This window comes from Drosophila ficusphila, unplaced genomic scaffold (genome assembly GCF_018152265.1).
Source record: "Drosophila ficusphila isolate 14025-0441.05 unplaced genomic scaffold, ASM1815226v1 contig_198, whole genome shotgun sequence".
NCBI classification, from domain to species: Eukaryota; Metazoa; Arthropoda; class Insecta; order Diptera; family Drosophilidae; genus Drosophila; species Drosophila ficusphila.
The window spans coordinates 5,654,151-5,679,020 of record NW_025064092.1 but is presented as its reverse complement, the minus strand read 5'-3'; the positions used below and the strand labels follow the sequence as shown (position 1 = coordinate 5,679,020).

Below are 24,870 nucleotides of genomic sequence, written 5' to 3'. Positions count from 1 at the left end.
TTACAAATTTTTTAAATGCGACCGCGGCATGCAAGGTTATTGTCTTGGCTGAACCTTGTATCTTAACGAAAAATGTACTAACACTCAATGGTTGGTGTCATGGCCGTGTCCTAATTTTTGAACGAAACGTATGACGGTTTTAGTCAAGTTTCAAGCCAGCTGGCGAGATCGTAGAACAACCTTTTACCTAAACACAATTTTTTAAATATTTATCAGTTTAAAAAACACAGTTAACCAACGCAAGTTTAACTAGAAAGCTTTGTCAACAATAAAGAAGTCAATTCAAAGCTATTTTCTTATTTCCAGAAACAACATATGCAAGGTACACTAGAAGGCTTTATTAATGATAAAGTAGGAAACAAGGTGAACAATCCTTATTTCTTTCGCTCGTAGCGGAATCGATAGACGGGCGCACTCTCCTTGGTGCCGCTCTTCAGTTTCTTCGGCTTCAGAAGTCGCGGCTGCTTAAGGGAGTTCTGCAGCTGAATCTTCTGCTGGACAATCCCGAGCTCCTTTTCGCGATGCAATCGCTTCCTTAGCTCGTTGATGCGCTGCTGTTTGCTTGGATTTATAGGTGTTTTCTGGGAATAGGCAGAAATAGTAATTAATAGTTCTGGGAACCAAATTGAAAGCAAACTAACCGGCTTTTCTGTCTCTTCCTCGAGGCGTTTTCCCAGTGTCTTCGTCCACTTGTTTTTCTCTTCGTCGAAGATTAAATGCTTGTTTACCCGTGGCCCGGCAGCTCCTTCTCCGGCAGCGTCCACGTCCACCAGCGTAGCCTTCAGTCGGTCGATCTTGTGGCGCTCAATGGTGCGCTTCATGACCACGTACTTGAGGTCCTGCGTCTGCATGAGAGCCAGCTGCTCGGGCGTGTGTTCGTCCTTTTTGTCCTCCTCGCGGTGCTCGTCGTTGGACAGCTTCGAGTTGATCATGTGGTGGTAGAACTCGTCGGGATTCTTGTTCTGAGCCCGCCGGTGCAATAGCTTTAGGGTCTTCTCCTTTCTCTGTGCGTCAATCGCGCGCTTCTTGTAGTCCTTCTTCTTCTCCAGGAATCCCAGGTGCTGGCGCGCCTCCGGCTGGTGGCGCTCCCGGTGCACCTTCTGGTTGCTCTTCGACGCCTTCTTCCACGAAGACATCTTGGTAGTCTTTTGCGGCAAAAGTTAAGTTCAAAAGTGAAGTTCGTTTGTTTTGTTTAGAAAATACAACGTGCGAGTTGGGAAGTGTTGGTAAACTTCCTATTATTCAGTGCTAGAGAGCGACAAATTGGAAGGAGCCGAAGCGATAGTTTTAACATAATTCAACCATGTTATTTAATAAATAATGATACTATTTACTCTATTATCGGGCTAAGAATATAATTACATCTGCAATAAAAAAAAAACTCAATCATCAAAGAGTTTGTAACGTTATTTGCAGTACTGATAGATTGTTTATATGCAACAAGTTCGTGACTATCGCCGAATTGGCCATCTCTAAACCGCACACGTGCATTTTGAACGGCAGCAGTTTTGATTATTTACTTCGGAAAACCGGAGTTTTTAAGTGAAAATTGAACAAAAGACAGCCGCAAGATGGTGAAGAAGAAAATAGACAACCGGATACGGGTAATGATTGAGAACGGTGTGAAACTGGGCCACCGTACCATGTTCATTGTGATCGGAGACAAGGCGCGCGACCAAGTTCCCATCCTCTACGACATCCTGACCAAGTCGACGGTTAAGGCTCGTCCCACGGTCCTCTGGTGCTACAAAAACAAAGACGAGGCCATATCCAAGTGAGTTTTCTCCTCCTTGATATACAAATTCAAATCCATTAACAAATCAATTGCAAATACCTTTTTAGTCATGGCAAAAAGCGAGCAAAGAAGATTGCCGCAGGCAAAGTGGACGTGAGCGAGGCGGACTTGTTCGATTCCTTTCGCGTGGCCACCACCATTCATGGCAGATACTACTCCGAGACGCACGCGGTCCTCGGCCGAACCTACGGCGTTTGTGTGCTCCAGGACTTCGAGGCGCTGACCCCCAATCTTCTGGCGCGAACTGTGGAAACGGTGGAGGGCGGCGGGCTGATCATTCTGCTGCTGAAGACCCTGCAATCGCTAAAGCAGCTCTACACCATGAGCATGGATGTGCACAAGCGGTTCCGCACGGAGGCCCATCAAACGGTCACGTGTCGCTTCAACGAGCGCTTGATTCTCTCGCTGGCGGACTGCAAGCGCTGTCTGGTGGTCAACGATGATCTCACCGTGCTGCCGCTCAGCTCCAAGACCATCAATGTGGAGCCAGTGAACGTAAGCTGCAGTTTGAATAGGATAACACTTGCAATATTTTATTTAAACTCTTCCCTGTTTTATAGCCCGCTGGCGCTGGTCGTTCGCCCAATGAGAGCAGCCTGAAGGAACTAAAGGAGAGCCTGCTGAATGTACAGCCAGCCGGAGCTTTGGTCAATCTCTGCAAGACCTACGATCAGGCCAATGCCGTTGCCCAGTTCATCGAGGCGCTGGTTGACAAGCAACTGAAGCCGCCCATGTCCTTAACGGCAGCCCGTGGACGTGGCAAGTCGGCTGCGCTGGGCCTTTCGATAGCCGCCGCCGTGGCCTTTGGCTATGTGAACGTGTACGTGACCTCGCCGCATCCGGAGAACCTGATCACGCTCTTTGAGTTCGTGCTGAAAGGTTTCGATGCGCTGGAGTACCAGGAGCATGCGGACTACACGATTATTCGCTCCACGAACGCAGACTACAAAAAGGCCATCATCAGGATCAACATTACGAGGAGCAGCAGGCAGACCATCCAGTATATTTCCCCCAGTGATACCCATCTGCTGAACGCCGCCGATCTCCTGCTGATTGATGAGGCAGCTGCCATTCCTTTGCCGCTGGTGAAGAAGATGATCGGTCCGTATCTGGTGTTCATGGCCAGCACGATTAATGGTTACGAGGGCACCGGTCGATCGCTGAGTTTGAAGCTCATCTCCCAGCTGCAGAAGGACAACAATGCACGGCCGCCGCTGAAGCTGGAGGAATCGATTCGTTACCAGGAGAACGACGACATAGAAAAGTGGCTGATCAACCTGTTGTGCTTGGATGCCAGCACTGTGCCGAGCATCAGCTCGGGATGTCCCACGCCGGACGCCTGTGAGCTGTACTACGTGGACAGGGACGCCCTGTTCTCGTATCACAAGGCGGCCGAGGCTTTCCTGCACCGCCTGGTCTCCATTTATGTGTCGTCGCACTACAAGAACACGCCCAACGATCTGCAGATGATGAGCGATGCGCCCGCCCACCATCTCTTCTGCCTGTTGGGTCCGATTCAGCGGATGGACGCCCTGCCGGAGATCCTGGTGGTTATCCAAGTGGCGCTCGAGGGCCAGATCTCCGCCAAGAGCATCAGCGACTCCCTGGGAAGGGGCAAGAAGGCGGCCGGCGATCTGATACCCTGGAACATAGCTGAGCAGTACGGGGATCGCGACTTCCCCAAGCTGTGTGGCGTGCGGATTGTGCGGGTGGCCACGCACCCGAACTACCAGAGGATGGGCTACGGCAAGCGGGCCATTCAGCTGCTCAAGGACTACTATGCGGGCAAGCACACCAACTTGGAGGATGGACCGGTCGCACGTAAAAACGAAGAGAAAGGTAGATACTTGTATCTTCTGTTTCACTTGCAGTCTAATAAATCAATCTCTCTGAATTCCCTCAAGGCATCGAGGAGGTGGAGGAGGAGGAGCTGAGTCTGCTGAAGGAGCAGATCCGGCCGCGCAGTCGCATTCCAACTCTCCTGCAGCGCCTGCACGAACGCACGCCAGAACGCGTCGACTACATAGGCACTTCATACGGCCTCACGTCCGAATTGCTGAAGTTCTGGAAGTCCGCCGGCTTTGTGCCCGTTTACTTGAGCCAGAAGTCGAACGAACTGACCGCCGAGCACAGCTGCATCATGCTGCACACGCCCGCCGCCACGCCCTGGCTGGGCCTCTACTACCAGGACTTCCGCAGGCGAGTGCTCAAGCTGATGGGCAAGACGTTCCGCGAGTTCGAGACGAAGCTCTGCCTCGCTCTGCTCAAGAACAAGTCCGTGGACATGGAGGCCAGCGCCCTGAAGGCGGTCGACAAGGCCATGCTGGATGTCTACTTCCTGCCGCACGATCTGCAGCGCCTGGAGAGCTACACCCGCCAGCAGTCCGAGTTCCGGCTGATCATCGATCTGCTCACGGACATTGCCCAGCTGTATTTCCAGGGACGGATCGAGGGTCTGCAGCTGGACCTGGTGCAGCAGGGCATCCTCCTGGCGATGGGTGTGCAGGGCAAAACAGTGGACGCCTTGGGCCTCGAGCTCAATATGCCGGGCAATCAGTTGCTGGCCAAGTTCTTCGACGCCATGAAGCGGTGCAATCAGTGTTTCCGATCGGTTCTCGAGCAGCACATCGAGGGCGGCATGCTGCGGGAGGAGGATCTGTCCAAGGGCGAGGAGCTGCAGCCGCTCAGCCTGTCGCTCGACAAGGAGCTGGACCAGACCGCCCGCAAGCTGGACAAAAAGCAGCGCAAGGAGCTGAAGCGCCTCAAGGCCGAGCAGCTCGACGAGTTCCAGATCAAGGGCACCGAGGAGGACTGGTCCAAGGCGCTGCAGACGAACGGAGCGGGCGGTGGCAGCGGGCTGCTCTCCGTCAAGAGGTAGGTGCGCAGATTAAGATACAAATAAGCTTGGCTTTTCTGATTTACTATTTTCAAACTCAAATTCTTTACTTAATGTTGCTTCATACAAAAAACTTTATAAAAAAAAGAAAGTTACATGTTTCTAGGTTTATGTGTAATCTATGTATCACTTGTTTCACCCACATGAGAATGTTTATCTAATATTTATTTTGTATCTCTGTCTTTCAGTGGCGTCAAGCGGTTGGATGGACCCATCGAAATGCCCGAGGACCGCGAACTGTCCGCTCCGCAAAACAAGAAGAAAAAGAAGAACAATCCGAAACAAAAGCGCGGCAAGGGTTCTCTGATTTAAAGGAGAAAGTAATGACATCTTTTTTTTTGGGGGGAAAAGAAGAATGTGGGTTTTAATGCTATAGACAAGTACATATTGTTGTAAGCTCCGTTGAAAATAAAGAAACCTTATAACTGAACTGAACTATATCTTGATGTCGGCGGAAGCCTTTGCTGCAGCAGCGGCCGCCTTGCGGCGATCCTTGAGGTCCTGATAGCTGACGCCCGGCTCCTTGTGGCTGTTGCGCTCGTACCGCTTGACCTTGGCCTTCTTGCGGCTGACCAACTTTGTCGTGGGCAGCATATTGTTGCGCTGCAGCGTCTTGAAGCGATCCTTGAGCAGGCTGCTCTCCGGTTTCACGTTGCGCAGATTGCCGGCCAGATCCTCGGGCAGGTTGACATCCAGATCGGCCTCCTCGAACTTGTGCCGCCCCAGGCGTTTCGGCTCAAACTTGGCCTTCTCCGCACGCTGCTTGCGTCGCTTCTTCAGTTCGTTCAAATCCTCCTCCTCGTCGTCCAACTCGTGGCGAATTGATTTGATGCTACAAGTGGAAGGTGGCGGTGTTAATTCATATAAAATCATAGCCAATTAAAGTTCGTACCGTATCAGATCAGCAGTCTGTTGCTTGAGCTTCCTCTTGAGCTCCGTTTGGCGAGCCAGTTCCTTTTGCTTGAGCTCCTTGCGGCGGGCCTGCTTGCTCTTCTTCTTGTTCTCCACGGGGGCGTTGATTGTGTGGTAGGGCTTGTCCGCATCCTCATCCTGATCGGCCTTATCCTGCTCACCTTCAGCCCCGCCCTCCTCCTCCTCCTCGATGCCCTGGCTCATTTCCTGCAAGTGACGGCGGTCCCTCTCCTCGGGCGTCACTTTCGAGAACATGCTGGTGGTCACGCGCTTCAGGTGCTGCTCCTTTTTGATGATGCCCTCCTCGCGTTCCACCACCTGTTCAATCAGAGCCTGGTGATCCTCCGGCGCAGGATTGTAGCTCATGCCCGGATGCGGCAGCTCGAATTTCCTAAAGCAACATGAAGAGATTAATTGGTGAAGATTCCAAGCAATCAAACGCTAATTGAAGCTCAACCGAGGTGGAACTTTAAGCTTACTTGGCTTTGGTGGTTCTGTGGTGCAGACTGGCGTGTGTTTTGACCACCCTCTTGCCAATATTTGCGGCTGTGTGCAGAGCTAGATCGCGACTGATCCAGCCCTTCTCGTCCTTGAGACCGGGAATGGCGTCGCGGAAGTCAACATCCTGCCATATGTCCTTGTCGATGGCCACCTTCTTGTTCTTCTTGTCCTCCAGTCGCTGCTCCAGCTTCTCGTAGTACTTGGCGCGATCACTGTTTGCCTGGCGATGACGGGGTTTGGTGGGATTGCAAACCTCCAGTTCGATGTTGCGTCCGTTCTTCTTCTGGCGCACATGGTTACTAAAATAAATATAGATCAATTAATAAATATTTTTTTTTTGCCTTCCTGCTGGCGCCAAAACCTACCGCTTAGCAATGGGATCCTGCACCCGGGATGTGTTCTCCAGAGCCTGATAGGTGCGCATGGGTTTTTTGGCGTTCAGCTTCCTTTTTTGCTTTACACTCAAAACGGTGGGCTTGGCTTTCTGCGGGCTGGAGTCGAGAACGAACAGATCCTCATCCTGCTTGTCCGTGAATGTCCTGCAAGAGTTAGAAATTCATACTTAGCCTCTGATTTCCACATTGTTTACTCGATCACTTACCCAATGCGCTCCTCTTGGCGCTGATCTTCGAGGAACTGCTCCACATCTTGGATGTCTGTCTTGCGCCACGCAGATTTGTTCTTCTTCGAGATGCGCTTCTTCTTTGTTGCTGGCTCTACAGCAGTCATTTTCACTGATTATTTAAAATCGAAATAAAAAAAAATAACAAACGAAGAGTGCCAAAGCGGCACACGTGCAATCTGTCAATGGTTTACAACACCTAATTTGGACGTTGCCCAACACTGCTTAGTTGGGGCAATCAGCTGTTAAGTGGTGGAAAACATCTAATCAAAGCCAAACAACTTGAGATGACTCTTTTATATATCTAATATATCTGATTTGTTACAGAAACAAAGTAATTAATGCAACACAAGCCTCAAAATTTATAAACAGATACGTACATTTCATTTTTTTCGGTAATAGCATAAATCAACAAGAAACTGGCTTTTAACCCTTTTTACTAGCCATAAAACAGCCAAAAACCAGCTTGAAACTCCAGCTGACGCATATCTACTTCATCTGTATTCCAAACACTTGTTAGTTCCAATTGCATTTGTGTGTGTGAGCAAGTGAGCTATTCCTGTGCGTTCAAATTTATTGTTAATTTTTAAGGGGCCACCACCCGCGATCTACGGCAGAATAAAAATCAGAAAAGTTTGCAAAGAGGTGGCGGTCAAAAGGGCAAAAACATTCCTAAGCGTCACGAAAGCCCCACGCGTCGAAGTGTGTGAAAAAAGGCCGGTAAGTGCGAGCAGCGACGTCGACTGCGACATGAGCAGCGACTGACGTGTACCAAAGAAAACGCGGTAAACAAACTCTTCGCTCTTATTTTATTTATTGTTTTCTTTTTCCAAATACCCTTTCTAAAAGCATGGTTATTTTGGTCAGCCGTTTTGCAATGGCCTGTTTTAATGTAACATTTTTACTCAGTGTAAAAGCCAACACCATTAAGTTTCCCCCAAGGTATTTTCAAGGTCAGGGAAATTGTTTTACAAAATCTTTGTAAATGACCTTTACAACCTTGAATGGTTTTTAAAATAAATATGAGACTAACTAGAATTGATTATAAATCACATCATAAATGTATTCACTGTTTGACGAATTTTGAATGAAAAGTTTGCCAAGAGTATTTGCCATCGGCTTGTCAAGTTTGTCTATTCAATTTGCTTTTTTTTCTATTTCTGTTTTAGCCGATTACGACGTGTTATCGCCCCGCTGAATAGTTTAATTCCCTACAAATAGCAGATTGCGATCTCATTCGGAGACAGACGAACTTTGAGCGCCACCACGATGAGCACCTTTCCCAGTTTCGCGGACATCTCCGCCAAGTTCTCGGAGGCGACGCTGGACGAGATCATCCGGAATGCCGGTGGCACTCGTCACACCTCCTACAAGTTTGGCCCAAGTGGCAAGAAGGGCGACGCGTACTTGAGCCGCGTCTTCCGCATAACCATCTTCGGGGTCAAGTCTTCGGAGAAGGGACAAGACGAGGAGGAGCTGCAGGTCAATGTGATCGTTAAGGCAATGCCCGATAATCTGCACAGGCGCCGGCTCTTCCGCTCGGTGATATTCTTCCGCAACGAGATCCACTTCTACACCAAGGTGATCCCGGCCATCGAGGCCTTCCAGAAGTCGCGCCAGCCCGCCCCCAAGAAGCCCTTCGTCGAGTATCCAAAGTGCTTGGCGACGCTGTGCGACGGGGTCAACGACTTCATTGCCCTCGAGGATGTGGGTCCCAAGGGATACAAGGCGCCAGTGCGGTGAGTTATCTTCTCTGATTTAAAAAAAAAAAATTATGTTATTTAGTTAGTTATTTAGTTAAATTTTAAAGGGAAATAACTAAAAATGAATCAATATGAAGTAATAGAAGCAAAAAATAAAATGATTCCTAACTATTGGGACAGATAATGTAATCTGATCTATCATATCTTTACTATCTTATCTTTACTTGTTGAAGCTTTAATTGTTTTACATAACAACTAATAGCCTCAGTTTTAATTGCCTTGAAAAATATTAGTAAAATATAGTTTACTAAATTCGTAATTTGAAAGATCGAAATGATTTTTTAGATTTGAAGGTACAAAGATTACGTTATTCTTTAGATGTGAATAGAAAATCAAATATTGTAAATCTTTATTGTTTTATATAATATCGAATAGTCTCAGTTTTAATTGCCTTGAAAAATAGTAGTAAAATGTAGTTTACCAAATTCGTAATTTAAAAGATCGAAATGATTTTTAGATTTGAAGTTACAAAGATTACGTTATTTTTTAGAAGTGAAGCGGAAATCAAATGTTGTGAATCTTTATCGTTAGAGGAAGCAGATCGTTTGATTTTCAAAAGAATTTATGACTCTTTGAATGTGTAAATGTAACCTGACTGATTGTGGCTCTTGTTGTTACAGCCAGGACTACATTTCGCTGGAGGACGCCCTGCTGACGGTGCGATCTCTTGGCCGCTTCCACGGCGTTGCGCTGGCCTTCAATGCACTGGACCACGACAACTTCGAGAAGGCGGCCGGAGCGCTGGAGGAGACCTACTACGGGGAGCACACGCGCGAGTGGTACACCGGCTTCCTGCTGCTGGCCGAGAAGGTGGCCAAGGACGCCATCCGTCAGATTTATCCGGGCAGCAAGTACGAAACGGTGGCCGACAACTTTCTGCAGCCCACACTGTTCGATGATCTGATCAATCTGGTGTCCACGCGCTCCAAGCTGAGTGTGTTCGGGCACGGCGACTGCTGGACGCCCAACTTCCTGACCAAGTACAACGAGCAGGGGGAGTCGGTGGCGAACATCATCATCGACTTCCAGCTGGCCAGGTGCTCCTCGCTGGCCCTCGACGTCAGCTTCTTCGTGTACTCGTGCACCAGCCAGCAGCTGAGGGAGCAGCACTACGAGACGCTGCTGCGCGCCTACCTGGAGAGTGCCCAGGATCTGATCAAGGATCTCGGCGGCAATCCGGAGGCCATCATCTCGTGGGAATCGCTGCAGGAGGAGCTGAAGAACTTCGGCCGTTTCGGCTGCGGCATGGGCATTGAATCGCTGCCGATGACGATGATCGAGGACGACGAGGTGGCCGATCTGGATGGCATCACCGAGAACGCCATCCTCACCGACGTGTGGAACATCACGCCGTTCAAGGAGCCAGCCAAACAGCAGCGACTGGCCGACATCTTCAAGCACGCCATCGATCAGGGATACATTAAGTAGAGAATCAGCATTGTGACCTCCTTTTGTTTTCTGCGATCAAATCGAATCCACCTTCTATTGGGAATTTATGTAGCCCATGTATGTGCAAAAAATATATGTATATGTAACTCCGGATTATTGAAACCATTCGTGCTTTGGATTAAAAACAGATCTTTATCTTTATGGGGCAATAGCTGATGAATAGAGTAACATTCACGGAAAGGTATGTACAACGTGCTGCTGCTGCTGCTGCTGCTGCTGCTGCTGCTGCTGCTGCTAAACTGGATCAAAGGCACTGTCCCTCGTGGAGGACGCACCAGTGGGGTATGACCGCGTCCGCATGGATGCCCCTGGCCAGGAGTCGCTCCCGATAGCGATAGAACCTCCGCTGCGCCAACACCGCCGACGACTTCGGATTCGACCACAAACGTTCGGCGGCTGCTCCTGCCCGCGGCCAAATGCGCGATTCTGTGGGAGGATTAACCGGATTAACCATACACGATACATGGGGGAAACCAAGTGCTACCCACCCAGCGAATTCTGATCGACGTACTCGCTCCACATGCACACCTCGCCGCCGAGAACCTGGTCCCGGCTGCGTCCGAGTGGCATGCCACTGGAGTACACCGTGCGCCAGTTGTAGTAGGAGGTGCTGCCCCAGAATCCGTGGTCCAGGTACCAGGCATTCTTGGTGGACACGATCAGGCGGTAGCCCTTCTGCAGCAGCTCCCGATTGAGCGCGTCCTGCGACTCCACCCACGTCTGGATGATGAACCGCTCCTTGGGCAGGTACGCCTCGATGTACTTGGGATTGGTGAGGTGGCTGGACCAGATGATCACCGACTTGGGCTCCTTGACGCCCGGATACATCCGCTCGTTGATCTCGTCCCAGGCGTTGAGGTTCCGCTGATGGAACTGCGACCACAGGCGGAGGAAGCTCTGCTCGCTGAGATCGAAGCCGCGGGCCCGCATCCCGTCGCGGATCTCGTCGGTGTTGTTCCAGCAGGGCAGGAACACCTCGTCGCCGCCCATGTGGAGGGTCTCCTCGGGTGCCCCCACCTCGGCCACGTCCTCGAAGATCTCCTTCAGCACGGCGTACATGTGATCGTTCAGCGGATTCAGCTGGCCACACGGCGGCTGCACACAGAATCTCCTCCAGGGCGATTGGTTCAGGCACACGGACATGTTGCCCAATCCGGCGGCCGGACCCCACTGCCATCCGTTGCCCGCGTGCGAGGGACCATCGATCTCGATCAGGATGCGGATGCCGCGCAGCCGGGCGTACTTCACCAGATTGAGTGCATCCTGGCGGGAGTAGGTCTGCGAGGAGGAGTACGCCCCGTACCGCTGCATCTCCGGCACCCTAGTGATCTCCAGCGGGAAGCTGTGCGTGTCCACCACGTGCCAGTGGAGCACATTCAACTTGCTGGCCGCCATCGCATCCAACGTGCTCCGGATGAACTTCAGCGGGACGAAGTTCCTCGCCGTGTCCAGGAGCACTCCGCGATGCGGAAAGGCGGGGCGATCGCTGATGTTCGCCGAGGCGGCCATCAGCAGACCGTTGGAGAGGCTCCCGGTGACCAGGTTGCTCAGCGTTTCGAAGGCGTGGCGAGCACCGTAGACCGTCTCCGCCTGGATGTCCACAAAGGTGGCGGTGTCCGTGGAGCGGACCACCATGGCGTAGCTCTCGTCGGTGGACCAGTCGAGGAGCAGGCTCTCGTTGGCCACCGTCGACCTGACCAGGATCTGCTTGCTCTCCGCCAGCGTGCAGTTGCGGATGCACTCCTTCAGCAGATTGGTCACGAACAGGCGGTTCGTCTCGCGCAGGAACTGGGTGGCCGCCTCCCCGGGCGCCGCCACTCGGAACCGCACCCGCCACGGATCGAACCGCACGCGTCCGTGCGCGATGGAGCACTCCTGGCCGGTCGGCATCGGCCAGATGGCGCCGAACTTCCCGCAGGAGAGGCGGCAGTCCTTCTGGCTCTCGAACAACTCCGGTCCGTACTGCAGTCCGGCCACCTTTTCCGCCTCCGAGGTGCAGATGTCCGTCCGACTGCAGACCCACTTTCTAAATAAATAAAATTTATAAATTATATGCTAGATCAGTTTTACATTATTCTTTTCAGTGTTTATTCAGAAGATTTGTTCTGTTCTGTTTTCTGGAATTTTCAATAAAGGATATAGAGAAATGAAATCCGTTTTCTAACTACTATTGAATTTCGGATTAAATGTGATCAAAGTCGTATAACTCCATCATATAGCTGCCATTGGAAGGATCGAAAAATCTATATAGAAATAACGGAAATAAAATTATAACATCGTTGTTTTTCACCAGACAAGCTTGATTTTTGGCATATCGAGTTTGCTAACGACTCCTGAATCACGAATTAAATTTTATCAAAATCGGGCAACTAGGTATATCATATAGCTGCCATTTAAATAATAGTCGAAAATATTGAAAATGAATAGATTCGATGTTGTTTAGCCTCTGTGTATTTCGCTCGAAATATTTGTTGACCGCAAGGGGAGATAAGCTTTGGCTTGCCGAAGCTAGCTTCCTTCCTTGTTTTTTATTTAAGTTTCAGTTTTTTAGGTTCATGCCAAGTTGAAAAAAATCAGTCAATAAGATCATAAAACGAGTTAATGGATTTCAGTGGAAATTCTGTAGTAGTTTTGCGATAAGAATTAAAACAGATAAACAGATTCAACTTTTTATAAAACACCCAAATCTATGATCCTTTTTATTTGTTTTCCTTTTTTTGGGTTTATTTGGGTAGCTTGATAATTTTAAATCAACAACACTCAAAGAAAATATAAAAAAAACACTCACACAAGTAATAATTAAATTTAAAATCTAGCCACTTTTTGTAGTGATTAAAAAGATTCAAAAAGAAATAAATTAGATTTTCTTATTCGTAGAAAGCAAGTAGAAGTACAAGTTTTGTCACTTTGCCAGTTTGTTGTTTTTTGCACTTTCTCATTTTGCACACTATATAGTGATCTTTAGACTTTTATTTATACAATCCCGCATTAATGAATATTCACATTTGACACAGGTGTGTTTTCCGCTGATTTTGTTCATTTCTAATTTATTTTGTTTTATGAAGCCTGGTTTCACTTGTTGCTCTTGTTGTTGTTTGTTGCTGCGATTTCCTGTCTAGCGGATTATCAAACCTCCTCGGGATCAATTCGAATTTCCGGTTTGCATTTTTATAAAGGGAAGTACTTTGTTTTGTTTTCTGAATTTAGAACTTTGTCAATTTGGCAATTATATTTGAAACAAATTAACATGTTTCTTTGAATTGGAGTTTATTTTGTGAAATTGTAAGAACCTTTTTTTTATTTTAAAATAATGATCCTTATTTGGTTTCTTGTTCTTGTTGTTGTTGTTGTTTAGATTTCCTTTATAGCAGGGACACCAACCTGCTGACGCTGCCGCCGTCGACGTCGCTGTCGACTTCATCTGCCCGCGTTAACGCAGCGCCGACCGCGAAGCAGAGCAAAAGCGAGCCTAATGCGAAGCTGAAGCGCTGATAACGGTTGTAGCCGCTGAACCGCATCGTTCCTTTCTAACGGTTTCCTCGGCTACGCCGCCCGCTTTTATATTGTTTTTTGTTTTATTTTTTTATTCGTGTATCTGAGCCTGCCCATGTGTGTGTGCACCGCACACCGCTCCGCTCGCCGAGCACAACAAAACTGAAATCGAAATAGCGACGGGGGAAGTACGAATAAAATAAATCCGGCGAAATTTCACTTGCAGCGCAGCAGCGGCAGCAACAACAACAACAGCCACATCCGCGAGAGCCGAGCTTATCGCCAATTGAAACGAGAGAGAGTGGATAAAAAGAGCGTTACACAGCAAAAAAAAAAAATGGTTCCTTTGCGATAAAAAACAAGATATTGGATTTAGTAAATATTCCTATTTTAAGATGCAGCATTTAATCGAAACAATCCTTTAATGTTTTTTAAAATTATTTAATTTTCCTATATATGCTGTTGTTGTATTGTTGTATTGTATATTTTTGAAAACTTTTCTTATATCAGTTTGATATATTCATAGACCTTTACATTTACATAGATTGGCTCTTACAAAGGCAATACCAAATGAAGTTGAAATTTTTCCTAGACAACTAGCTGCATTTTCTCTGCGTGCAGAGCTCTGGAATCAGCATATCCCCCACTCTCTGCATAATACCCCGCCCCCTGGTGAGTGGCCCACATACGGAAGTGGTGGAATGGGTGATAAAATGGAAAATATATATGCGGTGCAAGAACCGCCGCAACAACAATGATATCGGTGGCTTCAAACTGCCAACGAGCAAAACTGGAAGAAGAAGCGCAAAATTATGCACCCAAAAGACGGAAACTCTCTATAAAATGATTTTATCTGTAAGATACAAAAAAATAACAATAGCTTTCCATTTATTTCTTAGTTAGTCAATACATTACAAAAATCAATTCTTTGATTAAGAACATTGTAATATCCACAACTCATGCTAATTTTGTATTAAACAAGCGGCAATTAACTGTTGAAAACGTATAGGCCATGGCAAATCGGTTTAATATAGCAGGAGATCTGTTAAAATGATTGAACACGTTTAAACTGTTTTGTTTATAAAATATTTGTATACATAATAAAAGATCCCTCGAAATATTCAAAACAATATACATATCTATTTTTTAATTTCTGATTTGTTTACGGATTTGAATTGTTTTCGCATTGTATCTACATTTATTATCTTTTACAGAAAATTTAAGTTCAAATGTGAAGGAGAAACTTTTCTTAATTTTGGCTTAGTCATAAAAAATTAAAATAATAATTATTATTAGTAATTTAAGAAGAATAAATACAACAAATATTTGATGTTAATATTGTTAATACCTAAGTCATTTTTAAAAGATTAATAATGGTAGAGCGAGCACCTTTTTTTTAGACAGTTTATAAGGATGATCTTCATATTTTAATTAATTAAGGTCTGCAAAATGTTTTTAGCAGCGAAGCGCACTGTTTGTGCACCCTTATTACGATTTCGATAAAAGCGTTGAACAAGTTGAAAACAATAATAAATAAAAAAGAAAAGATTTGTGTGTGCGACTGGGCATTGTTGATTATTATTTTATTGTATTCGGCATTCGCACATCTAGTTCTTACATGCATCCCCCTCTCCTTCCCCCCTCTCTCTATCTCTCTCTCGCTCTGTCTATCTCTATCTTTCTTTATTAATAATATGTATTATTATGCGGTCGCTGGCTTGGATTCCAATTCCATTTTTGTTCCATGGACGGCTTTTGTGCGCTTACCAAATGAATTTTGAATTATGCGATAGCGCCGCCTTCGCTCTTTATTCTTCGCTCCATTGTTGTTGCCCGTGAGCATGTGTGAGTTCCTCTGTTTAGAATGTGAAATTATAATAATTAAAAAAGAGTACGTGCGAGTGTTGTAATGGGCCGATTGAGCTGGATGTGGGTGAGGCGATAGTTTGCACTCGCCTTGTTCACCTTCTTTCGAGATAACCCACCATGGTTTCAATACTCACCATTAATTGAAAACTGATTTCGTTTCTCTTTAAAGATTAAGAAAAATAACCACTTAGATAAAAATAATTTTCTATACTTTGGAGACAAACTTTTTAAGTACTTACCACTTTTTCGAAAATCACAGTTTCATCTGACTCTTATTAATATATTGAAAACCCAACAAAGCTCATTCGAATCTGTGATTATAATAAATCAGAAAGTGCATTTAACACAATCATCATCTACTTTAATTTTATGAGTGCGATTGATTTCTAGTTTAGCTTCTCTACTTATCAAATCAATCTATGTATATTATAGATAAACTTATCACTTGACACGCTCTCATCTCTAGAATTTCACACATGTGGGCGGGCCAAATGAGTTTTGCCCAACTCGGACATCACGTCCTGAAAGGGAACCAGCAGGACGATGGCGATGGAGATGGAGATGGGGCAGGATCTGGATCTGGATCTGGAAAGGGGCATGGATATGGATATGGAGAAGGATGAGGTTGTGGGATGGGGGATGGAGGAAACGTCATGATGAGGACCAACTGCAGCTGCTCCTGTCGCTCCAGGACAATGCAGATGCACAGATGCGGATGCACTCGAACAAAAATCCTCTAAGAAGTCCTTATGGATTAAGGATAATTTTAGGTCTTAGCTGCTGGTGCTGCTATTTTAAGATAGTTTTTTTTTAAAGACTTTAAACTACCTTTTTTATAAATTAAACATAAAATAAGTACACTAGTTTTTAATAAAATATTCTTTAAGACGTATGATCTGAAGTACTAATACAAATATTTAAAGAAAAAGCACCTAAATGTTTAATTATTTTTAGGTGTACTGAAATTTATGGGAATGAGATCCGTTGCCACTGATTATGATGTTGATTACATTGCGGCTGTTCTTCCTCCTTCCTCCTTCACCCTTTCTCCAACCCCCTCCACTTCACGCCCCTATTACACACAAAAAAAAACCCCAAAACTTCTACACCTTTAAATAACAAATGTTAGGTCTCCCAAATTGTAAATCATAATAACTTCATAGGTACCATCAATTTATTTTTATGATGATCTCAAGAAATTCCATTTGATTTTTTTAGATAATCATAAATTAAAATTGTACATGGGTGTACTAACTTATTTAATTAGTTTACCCTGAGTTGTGAAATAATTAAGATTATATAACATCACATAAGGATATCTTTTTCTCTGCATTTCCTTGGACGGGATGGAAATGGCGAGTCCGTCAGACGCTAGGTTCTTCATTCCGGTTCCGTCAGTCAGCGTTGACTGCCCCCCGCCGCGCCCCTTGGCAACCCCCTCGGAAGCCCCGCCCCTGGATGCTGCTGCTTAGAACAATGCAAGATTAAAAAACTGTAACAAATTACAAGCAAAACGGCAAATAAATTACACAAAAAACAGAGAGCTGGAAATAAAAAAAGGAAATCAGCAGAGGAAATGCAAACAAAAAGCAAGCGCAAAAAGTTGCAGCTTCCAAAAGGGGGCGGGGGCAACAAAAAAAGGGGCGTGGCTGAGGTCAGCGGCCCTAGGGGTTGTCATACGATTCTCACGGGGGGTGGGGCGTAAAATCGGGGGTTGGCATGTGTGGAAATGCAAAGTTATAAGGCAAAGTTAATTTGGGTTTTGTGCTTTTTTTCGGGGGAATCGGAGAATGACATTATCCTTTATCCAATTTATCAGAGTTTTCTCCTTATAAATGGTAGATAAAGTTCACTAGATTTTTAACAAATTTTATTGTGATTTTTAATCATTTATAGATTGTTATTATGTGCGTTATTATGTTAGATAAATTACCCTAAAATTTATTAAGATTTTAATCAGGGTCTTATTCAGTTAAAAAGTTTTTAAAAGGTATTATTAAATAGAATATATATATTTTTTCTGTAACGCCCTTTAGAACAAATATTAAATTGTAACATTATTTTTAAATTTAAATTTCCAATAACTACATATTCCATTAGAGAACATATTGATTGCAGTTACTAGAAAATAAAATAAAACAAGACATTAAGTTAACTGGCTTTTCTTCTTTTCATATTGTTTAATATTCACTTCTTATATTTATTTTGAAAATCCTTTTTTTTACGAAAGCTTTTAATACTAATTGAATTATTTTTGAATTTAAAAAATATAAAGAGCAATAGGTGGTTTTCCAGTAGTAGTTTGTGTTTGTCGTTTGGATTTCTTTTGCGTTTTTATTGTTTGCGATGGGCACAGGTGGCTCACTAAACGTTTGGCCTTTGGAAAGGGGGTGGTAAAGTGGGCGGTGGGCGGATGGCTGGAGGGTCAGAGGGGTGTCCAACTGATCGGAAGTGGATGAGGTTTGTTCGGTCGCTGCTGTTCCTCTAGTTGTTGTTGTTCTTCTTCTCTTGTTGTTCTTGTTGTTGTTGTTGCGTTGCGTCCGGGGACCGTCAAACAATGCAAATTGCATGAATGAATGCCATTTTGCATTTCATTTCAATGCCCACCACCCCCTGACCCCTTTGACCCCTCCTTTAACCCCTCTTCTTGTCTTCTGTTTTTTTTTTGTTTTTTTTTTTTGCAGCCTCTGCCGGCCCTGGTGAACCTGACTGCATTCTATTTTTCTTTTGATTAAATCAAATGCATAAAATGTTTTCAATTCAATCAGAAAAAAATCACGAAACCAACTGCAAGAGTACAAGAACAACAGCGAAGAAAGTTCTGCTTACTTAGTACTTGAAATACCCTTTCCTTGATTTAAATAAAATAAGAAATTACATTTAACCGAATATAAGTATTTGAAAACCTTTTAAATAAAATCTTAAACAGTAAACAGTATTTATTTCGTGACTAATTACTGTATCATCAGTAAATAAAGCCACAGGTTTTCGATTAATGTCGACCTTCGCCATTGTTTTAATTTGAATTTATTTAGCTAGTGCTTTGATTTGAAAAAGAATCAAGGTTAATTTAGTTTGCAAAATAAAATGGAAAGTGTTGAAGGTTCTGTGAAGTGCCTATTAATAACCTATTTAATGAAGAAACCAATATTAATTTACCAACTAAAAAAATTGTTTATCTTCCTCAACTTTTCCCCAATTTATGTAAATACTGCTTATCATGATTGGAGATTGGAAAATCAAAGATATCAGCAATTAAAGGGCAGAAATGGGTGAAAAAGAGAGAGTGAGTTCTGGAATGAGAAGAGAATCGAATCGAATGCACAGTCGACCATTCTTCTTCCCTTGTTTTGTTTTTTTTTTTTAATTTGTGCAAAGTTTTCTGCCTTTTTTTCCACACACATGTGGTCTTTTTTTTTTTTTGTCTGCCATCGAGTGTGTGCGAATCTAGCTTTTTAATTAATTGCACTAACCTCCCCCTTTTCACCGCGTTTTCCCTGCCGCTGCTTTTCTGTTTTGTTTTTCGATTCTTTTCCGCTTTTTTTTGTCGTTTTTGATTTGATAATCCGATCCAACAATTGTTGTTCAAGTTCAAGGCCCTCCGAATGCTCTTTGATTCATGAATTAACTTTTTAGCTGGCTGTTTGTTTTGTTTTTGTGTGTTCCCCGTGGATTTATTTGTGCTGATTCGTTTTTGATGGTGATTTGTGGCCCAGGGGTGATCTAAATATTTATCAAATACTATATATCAACCTTGTGCAATTTATGTAGGCCGGAGAGTTGTTTTACATATTTTTGTGAAATGCTTCGTTAATCATTTCAACAAGGCTTGCAAAGAAAACTCCTGAAATCTTCAATTAAATGGAGAACAAAGTGTTTAAAGTCTACTTAACTAATATGAGTCGTTTTATAATTGTTTTGCTTTTTTAATAATTTTTAACAGCTAGATAAAATTCAAGAAGATTTACCAATTTTTTCTTGGCAAGATAAAAAATCCTCGATTTTGATATGAATTGAATTTCTGTTGGCTTTTTGTTTAGCAATTTGCGGAAGCTGACGTTGTCTTCCTCTTCCTCTTTCTTTTCCTCTTCCCCCCGAATCCACCGACTATCCCCCGCCTGTATCCCCGCTATCTGCCTCTCTGTCGCTCCCTGCTTTTTTGTTGTGTCTTTGTCTCTGTCTCTCATTGGAAGGCGCCAACATAATCAGTATAACAAATGAGATCCTTGTCGACAGTTGTTTGCTGCTTTTGTGTCAGTGGCGTCGTCATCATCATCATTTCAGCGGTGCTTCAGCGGGGGGAGGGGGGATCTAGGGGGATGGGAGGGGGTGGCTAAAGTGGGTGGAGGGGAGGAGGAGTGGCACTGCTGTCAACGTCTCTCTGCTTTCTGCCTGACGTTCTACATTGTTATTGTTATTATTTTTGCTGCCTTTATGCAATGTTTTGATTAATTTTTGCCGCAGCCATCTTGGCCTCCCCCCTTCCTCTTTATCCTTCCCTTCCTCTTCCCCCTCTACGTCCCCGAACCCGAACCCGCACCTCTAACCCAAAACCCCGCCCCCTCTGCCACCGCCCCTCGCCAACCAGCGTGCATTTGCTTGACTGCATTTTCCTAGCTGCCTCTGACTTTTGGGCACTTTGAAAAAATAAGGGGACCTTTAAACATGATTTAATTATAAGATTTTAAAAATTAAATGGTAGAAGTTTCAATAGGGTTTTTTTTACTTAAAGCATGATTTATTCTGCCATTGGAAACCAGATTTTAAAAGCTAAAAAATAAACTTATTATTGAAAAAATATTATTAAAAAAGGTTTCTTGTATTATACAAATATATAAAAAGGCGTTCTTGGGAACCCATAAAACAAAATAGCATCCAATCAGTTGACACTATATCCATGACTTATCAGTCACTGCATTTCGTCTCGTTTTTCAATTCATTGACTTATCTATCACTTTGATTTCACATTAAAACACTTACGGTCAGAGAAAATCGAAAGGGGAAAAGCAGGATTTCAAAAACTCGAGAAAATGATTTCGCAGATCCTTGTTCTTTTACTACTCTTCGATGCCCAGATTCCGATCCTGGAAACAAACAATTTGGAGGTGTCGGGAAAGCCAGCAAAATCTTCCTTCTGTCCCCGAAAAGCAGGGGAAAATTCGGAATTCTACGAAGAGGGAAACTTGAAGGTGATCAACGATAATAATTGGAAGCAGTTGCTGAATGGCGAATGGCTGTTCTTTCTGTGCGTGAAGTTCGAATCGGATTGCCAGGATATGGAAAGGATCTTCAATGAGTTGCTCACCATTTGCAAAGGATGTTTCCACGTGGGATTGGCTTTCAGCGATGTCTCCATTCCCTTGACGCTTCACAGGAGATTCTCCGTCCATGGCGAGGATGTTTTGTACCATGTTTTGGGTGGGCAGTTCCGTCAACTGAGCCTGGGACACAATGCGGTGTCCTTGCGCAAGTTACTGCAACTCCGCAAGTGGACGCACATCAAGCCACTGCCATTCTGGCGCCATCCCACTTCCATGTGGATCGATATCGAGGTTTTGGCCTATAAGGCAGCCGTGGAAGTCCAGAAATCGGGAGTTATTGGCAACGACTATCAGCTGGCCACCTGGTTGGTCAGCTTTCTTTTTGCCTGCATTCCGACCACGGGAATATATTTGATCTGCCGCATAGTCTACCATATATTCGGCAAGACTTCGGCTCCAAAGGATATCTCGGAAAACCACAAACTTCCTTCAGATGAAAACTGTAGCTCTGGTTGGATAAAGATTGAAGATATCATGACTGAGGATTCGGATGATAGTGGCTCGGATGATAGTGATTCGGATGATAGTGATAGCAAAGATGGTGACAGTGATGATGGCGATGCTTATTTTTCTGTTGAAGAGTTCCTTTTTCCAACGATTGATGATAATATGATGAGATATGATTAGATGAACCCGGGATATTCTTCTCAAAACTACGAATCAGAATATTGATGATGATGAACAAACTTTCCTATCCATTTTCATAACATTTCTAATGATGGAGAAATAATGAGCTTTCCAGAAGGAAGCTACTTTTTTTTGAAGGCTCAACCTTTATAATAAACTCGGTTCATTATATCATTGTGCATTACTTTTCTTACAGTGCAAGGTGAAAATGGAAAAATGTGGAGCCAGCGGGGAGATCGGGGGCGGGAGGGGAGGCGTGGCTGACTGGTGCTGATGATGGGCGGTGGAGTGGGCGTGGCTGTTTTGTTTAGTAGTTTTATGGTCTCAACTCGCGGTAAACAATGAAAAACTCTGTCGCTGTTCATTGTCTCGAGTCGAAAAAACTTGGGATAAAAGGCGAAGAAAATCCCGGGAAAAGGTTGCGATGGCAAAGACAAGCCAGAGATTCAAATATACAAACCGATTTTCTGGTCGTAGATTTAATAAAAGAAGATGGAAGTTATGAGAAAAAATAAATAATAAATACAGTTTGTAACGAACTAAATCAAAAACAGATTTTGAAAACGCAGAAGCTGCATTTTTCATTACGTTGTTTAACTCATTTAATGTATTTAAAGCTTTATTATTAAAAGCTATAGCATTTTTTTAAAAACATGAATGAATTGCACTGTACTCTAAATCAAATCAACATTTAATTATATTAAAATCCCTGTTCTGGCAAGGCCGCATATACATTTTGCTGTTATTTATGTCTTGGCCAATAAATTTCGGCATATCGCAACTCAATCAAAATGAGAATTGCAAACAAAATGCATTTGCATTATTGCACTTTTCCAATGCAGCTGCAATGCAAATGCAATCAATATAATTGATGCAACATCCGATTTTGTGGCAGCTTTCCCCCTTTTCCTTCCACATCCTCGGAACATTTCCATTGAGACGAGCCACAAAAAATAAAAGGATTTATATGTGCATGCATTTATAAATTCATTCACATAAATTCCCATTATACTTTATAATTTACAAAATTGATTTTGGTCAAATAAATGCGAATAATTTCCCGACTTTCGATGAATAAACTTGAAATGGGGGGATTCCGTTTGTTAAAATAAGTAAATTGAGTCAAAATCTGGTTGCCTATAAGTTCTTAATAACAATGTGATTCGTCTATTTTTAATGAACAAAAAAACGTTTCAACTCATAATACAATGGCATTCAAAACATAGAAAAAAAAATGTTTGAAAATTTTTGGCAATTTTGGTAAGGGGTGCCCCCATAAAGTTTTCAAAATTTGAAAAACCTGGCATGCAACTTTGTTTTAGGCCTAAAAACATGAAAAAAAAATGTTATTTCCATTGAGATAAACCAATTTTTGGCAATTTTATGAAAACTTTACCGAAAAAATAGTGAAAATGGAAAAACCGTCTTAACAAAAATTCCAAGAGGGCCCCCATAAAATTTTCCAAAACAGTTTATTTTTCAAAGTTTAAAAAACCTGGTATGCAATTTATTTATAGGCCTGAAAACATGAAAGAAAATGCTATTCCCGTTTAGATAAATCATTTTATTATTCATTTTTATTTAATGCAAATTTTACCGAATAAAAAAGATTCAAAAATCGAAAAATCGAATTTCCAAAAAAAACCCCTACAAAATGTTCGAAAAAATATATTTTCCTAACTTTGAAAAAGCTGGTAAGCAATTTTGATAGAAACATAAAAGAAAATACTTTCCCCGTTAGGGTAATATGGTGTTTGGCCATTTTATGCAAATTTTATTTAATTGCTTACTTTCAGATACCAAGTTCAAGTTTTGACCAAGAAATATTAATCGCCCCCAGCACCTCCGTTAAATACCGAATCCAATTTCTTTTGTCAACTGTCTCCCACTTTTGCCTCGAATTTTCCCCCTTTGAATCACTCCTTCAAAAAGAAAAGCTTTCACATTTTTCAGTTGCAACGGCATGTGGCAAATTAGCGCTTAATGTTAACATTTGCCCACTTTGTTTCGTTGTGTTAATGCATTTTAATTTTTCTTAACCGTGCAGAGCGGCAGCCTCAAATCCTGTGATGTCCTGCATCCTGACAGGATAACCTCCCTTCGGCCAATGAGCATTTCGCAATAATAAAGAAAAATGGTTTTCTTTTATGTTTTAAAGCACTTATTTTGAACACAAGTATCAAATGTTTTTTGAAACCAGTAAAAGTATTGTAAATCACATTTGATTGTTTGTAGCTTCAAAAATATTAAATATAATGAACTGTTTTAAATGTATTAAACAAGTATTTTAAATTGTTAACACTTTAGAAAATCTTGAGCAGACTTAACTTAATTGCAGAGTTGCATTTGAGTAAGTAGCTCATTTAAATTTCGTCTTAACCTAGTCGAAATATTCGTTTCTTATACGCTTTTTACGACTACAAATGTTGTTGTTGTTGTTGATGTTGCTGCTGCTGTTTTTTTAATTACTTTTTTTTTCCAACTCATTTTCTTTTGTGAAATGCAACCGGGTTCTGCTGACTGATGCCGAGTCCTTGCTGGTTGAGTTGAGTTGAGTCGAGTCGAGTTCCCGGATACGGCGGTTTGTCGTCCTCCCCGTCATCGTGGCTGTTGCTGTTGTTTTTGCTTGGCTGCATTTCCAGCATAAATTCAGTTTCATCATCCCGTTCCCCAACGAATCACACTGAGCAAATAGAAAAAAGATGTCGAAAAGTACAGAAACAAATTCACCAAAACTACTTCGAAAACAAGACAGGCTTTTATTTAATTTAATTACATGTGGGGATCGTTAAAAAACCTTTTTATGATTTATTTATAAAGTATAATTTCTAAAGTATTTTTCCGGGCCTTTAAATCATAACTTGCTTCACCAAATTTATTTAATAGAAAATGGCAAAATGATTTGCCCCCAAAGATATGCAACAAATTATTTTATTTTTTAAATTTCACTTATTTTCTTTTTGGATAAGTGCATCTCTCATCTCGTTTTGGCTCGTCTCCGCTGACAGACAGCTGTCATGGACGCCTACTGAACCCCTCTTTTCCCATCTTCACTCATCCCCTGCCCCCCTCCCCCTCATTTACCCAACCCCCTGGCAAAATGACATTGTGACTATGCAATTAGTATTATGAGAAATATTTTCTCATGTTGTTTTTAGCATTTTTTCCCCATTTTGCAGCTGAGGCGCCAGGACCACGCCCCCTTCCGCCTCCCCCTCTACAGAAAAAAAAACATCACGGTGTGCTTTTGTGTGGCGCTGATTATAATTTTTGTGTTTTCGTTTTTTTTCACCCTTTCTCTGTCTCTCTGGCGTGCAAAAAATGTAATTAACTTAATGATTTTCATAAGCGAGTGCCAGGTGGGCGAAAGGGGGAGGGGAGAGGTGAGAGGGGAGAGGGGGCGGAGATCGGGGATCGGGGGGATGGCGGGCTCGGTGGATGCTGCACTCATTATTAGGGCAATTAAAATGATTACAAAATGCAACAGAGAGACGAATATAAAAATATTAAATAAATAGCAGCGAGGGGGAGGCGAAATTACAAGACCTAGTTTTATGCGTAATATGCTTACCATTTCAGGTCCTCGTTTCTTCCTCACGTTTTTTATTTATAAGGCACCAGGA

General features: G+C 43.4%; 6 protein-coding genes across 6 annotated transcripts; 3 read left to right on the top strand and 3 right to left on the bottom strand.

Moving 5' to 3' along the window:
- Nucleotides 1–316: 316 nt before the first annotated feature.
- Nucleotides 317–1,226, bottom strand: LOC108088572 (probable U3 small nucleolar RNA-associated protein 11). The gene is made up of 2 exons (XM_017186418.1): nucleotides 642–1,226; nucleotides 317–581 (listed from the first exon to the last, which is right to left on the bottom strand). Exons 1-2 carry the CDS (start codon nucleotides 1,134–1,136, stop codon nucleotides 375–377), a joined length of 702 nt encoding a protein of 233 aa, XP_017041907.1. The 5' UTR covers nucleotides 1,137–1,226; the 3' UTR covers nucleotides 317–374.
- Nucleotides 1,227–1,471: 245 nt separating this feature from the next.
- LOC108088634 (RNA cytidine acetyltransferase) lies at nucleotides 1,472–5,121 on the top strand. Its single transcript, XM_017186552.2, has 5 exons — nucleotides 1,472–1,774; nucleotides 1,843–2,290; nucleotides 2,356–3,634; nucleotides 3,700–4,669; nucleotides 4,880–5,121. The coding sequence occupies exons 1-5, from the start codon at nucleotides 1,572–1,574 to the stop codon at nucleotides 5,001–5,003; spliced, it is 3,024 nt and encodes a 1,007-aa protein (XP_017042041.1). The 5' UTR covers nucleotides 1,472–1,571; the 3' UTR covers nucleotides 5,004–5,121.
- A 3-nt stretch (nucleotides 5,122–5,124) lies between these two features.
- LOC108088636 (ribosome biogenesis protein NOP53) lies at nucleotides 5,125–6,931 on the bottom strand. The gene is made up of 5 exons (XM_017186554.2): nucleotides 6,706–6,931; nucleotides 6,470–6,643; nucleotides 6,083–6,403; nucleotides 5,584–5,994; nucleotides 5,125–5,523 (listed from the first exon to the last, which is right to left on the bottom strand). Exons 1-5 carry the CDS (start codon nucleotides 6,831–6,833, stop codon nucleotides 5,127–5,129), a joined length of 1,431 nt encoding a protein of 476 aa, XP_017042043.1. The 5' UTR covers nucleotides 6,834–6,931; the 3' UTR covers nucleotides 5,125–5,126.
- A 291-nt stretch (nucleotides 6,932–7,222) lies between these two features.
- Nucleotides 7,223–10,040, top strand: LOC108088637. Its single transcript, XM_017186555.2, has 3 exons — nucleotides 7,223–7,446; nucleotides 7,896–8,465; nucleotides 9,110–10,040. The coding sequence occupies exons 2-3, from the start codon at nucleotides 7,996–7,998 to the stop codon at nucleotides 9,915–9,917; spliced, it is 1,278 nt and encodes a 425-aa protein (XP_017042044.1). The 5' UTR covers nucleotides 7,223–7,446; nucleotides 7,896–7,995; the 3' UTR covers nucleotides 9,918–10,040.
- Nucleotides 10,041–10,050: 10 nt separating this feature from the next.
- On the bottom strand, nucleotides 10,051–14,522 carry LOC108088635 (chitooligosaccharidolytic beta-N-acetylglucosaminidase). The gene is made up of 3 exons (XM_017186553.2): nucleotides 13,320–14,522; nucleotides 10,427–11,964; nucleotides 10,051–10,364 (listed from the first exon to the last, which is right to left on the bottom strand). Exons 1-3 carry the CDS (start codon nucleotides 13,454–13,456, stop codon nucleotides 10,183–10,185), a joined length of 1,857 nt encoding a protein of 618 aa, XP_017042042.1. The 5' UTR covers nucleotides 13,457–14,522; the 3' UTR covers nucleotides 10,051–10,182.
- Nucleotides 14,523–20,255: 5,733 nt separating this feature from the next.
- Nucleotides 20,256–21,418, top strand: LOC108088561 (thioredoxin-related transmembrane protein 1). The gene has a single exon (XM_017186407.2). The coding sequence runs from the start codon at nucleotides 20,330–20,332 to the stop codon at nucleotides 21,245–21,247; it is 918 nt and encodes a 305-aa protein (XP_017041896.1). The 5' UTR covers nucleotides 20,256–20,329; the 3' UTR covers nucleotides 21,248–21,418.
- Nucleotides 21,419–24,870: the final 3,452 nt, after the last annotated feature.

Bases quoted from the DNA above. Each gene is read 5' to 3' on its own strand.
- LOC108088572 (XM_017186418.1), bottom strand. From the start codon at position 1,136: ATGTCTTCGTGGAAGAAGGCGTCGAAGAGCAACCAGAAGGTGCACCGG. The intron at 582-641 runs GTTAGTTTGCTT...GCCTATTCCCAG, and splicing joins AGGAAGAGACAGAAAAGCCG to AAAACACCTATAAATCCAAG.
- LOC108088634 (XM_017186552.2), top strand. From the start codon at position 1,572: ATGGTGAAGAAGAAAATAGACAACCGGATACGGGTAATGATTGAGAAC. The intron at 1,775-1,842 runs GTGAGTTTTCTC...ATACCTTTTTAG, and splicing joins AAAGACGAGGCCATATCCAA to TCATGGCAAAAAGCGAGCAA. The intron at 3,635-3,699 runs GTAGATACTTGT...AATTCCCTCAAG, and splicing joins ACGTAAAAACGAAGAGAAAG to GCATCGAGGAGGTGGAGGAG.
- LOC108088636 (XM_017186554.2), bottom strand. From the start codon at position 6,833: ATGACTGCTGTAGAGCCAGCAACAAAGAAGAAGCGCATCTCGAAGAAG. The intron at 6,644-6,705 runs GTAAGTGATCGA...TAACTCTTGCAG, and splicing joins CGCCAAGAGGAGCGCATTGG to GACATTCACGGACAAGCAGG. The intron at 5,995-6,082 runs GTAAGCTTAAAG...ATGTTGCTTTAG, and splicing joins CACAGAACCACCAAAGCCAA to GAAATTCGAGCTGCCGCATC.
- LOC108088637 (XM_017186555.2), top strand. From the start codon at position 7,996: ATGAGCACCTTTCCCAGTTTCGCGGACATCTCCGCCAAGTTCTCGGAG. The intron at 8,466-9,109 runs GTGAGTTATCTT...TTGTTGTTACAG, and splicing joins GGATACAAGGCGCCAGTGCG to CCAGGACTACATTTCGCTGG.
- LOC108088635 (XM_017186553.2), bottom strand. From the start codon at position 13,456: ATGCGGTTCAGCGGCTACAACCGTTATCAGCGCTTCAGCTTCGCATTA. The intron at 11,965-13,319 runs GTTGGTGTCCCT...TTATTTATTTAG, and splicing joins GACGGCGGCAGCGTCAGCAG to AAAGTGGGTCTGCAGTCGGA. The intron at 10,365-10,426 runs GTGGGTAGCACT...ATCCTCCCACAG, and splicing joins CGTCGATCAGAATTCGCTGG to AATCGCGCATTTGGCCGCGG.
- LOC108088561 (XM_017186407.2), top strand. From the start codon at position 20,330: ATGATTTCGCAGATCCTTGTTCTTTTACTACTCTTCGATGCCCAGATT.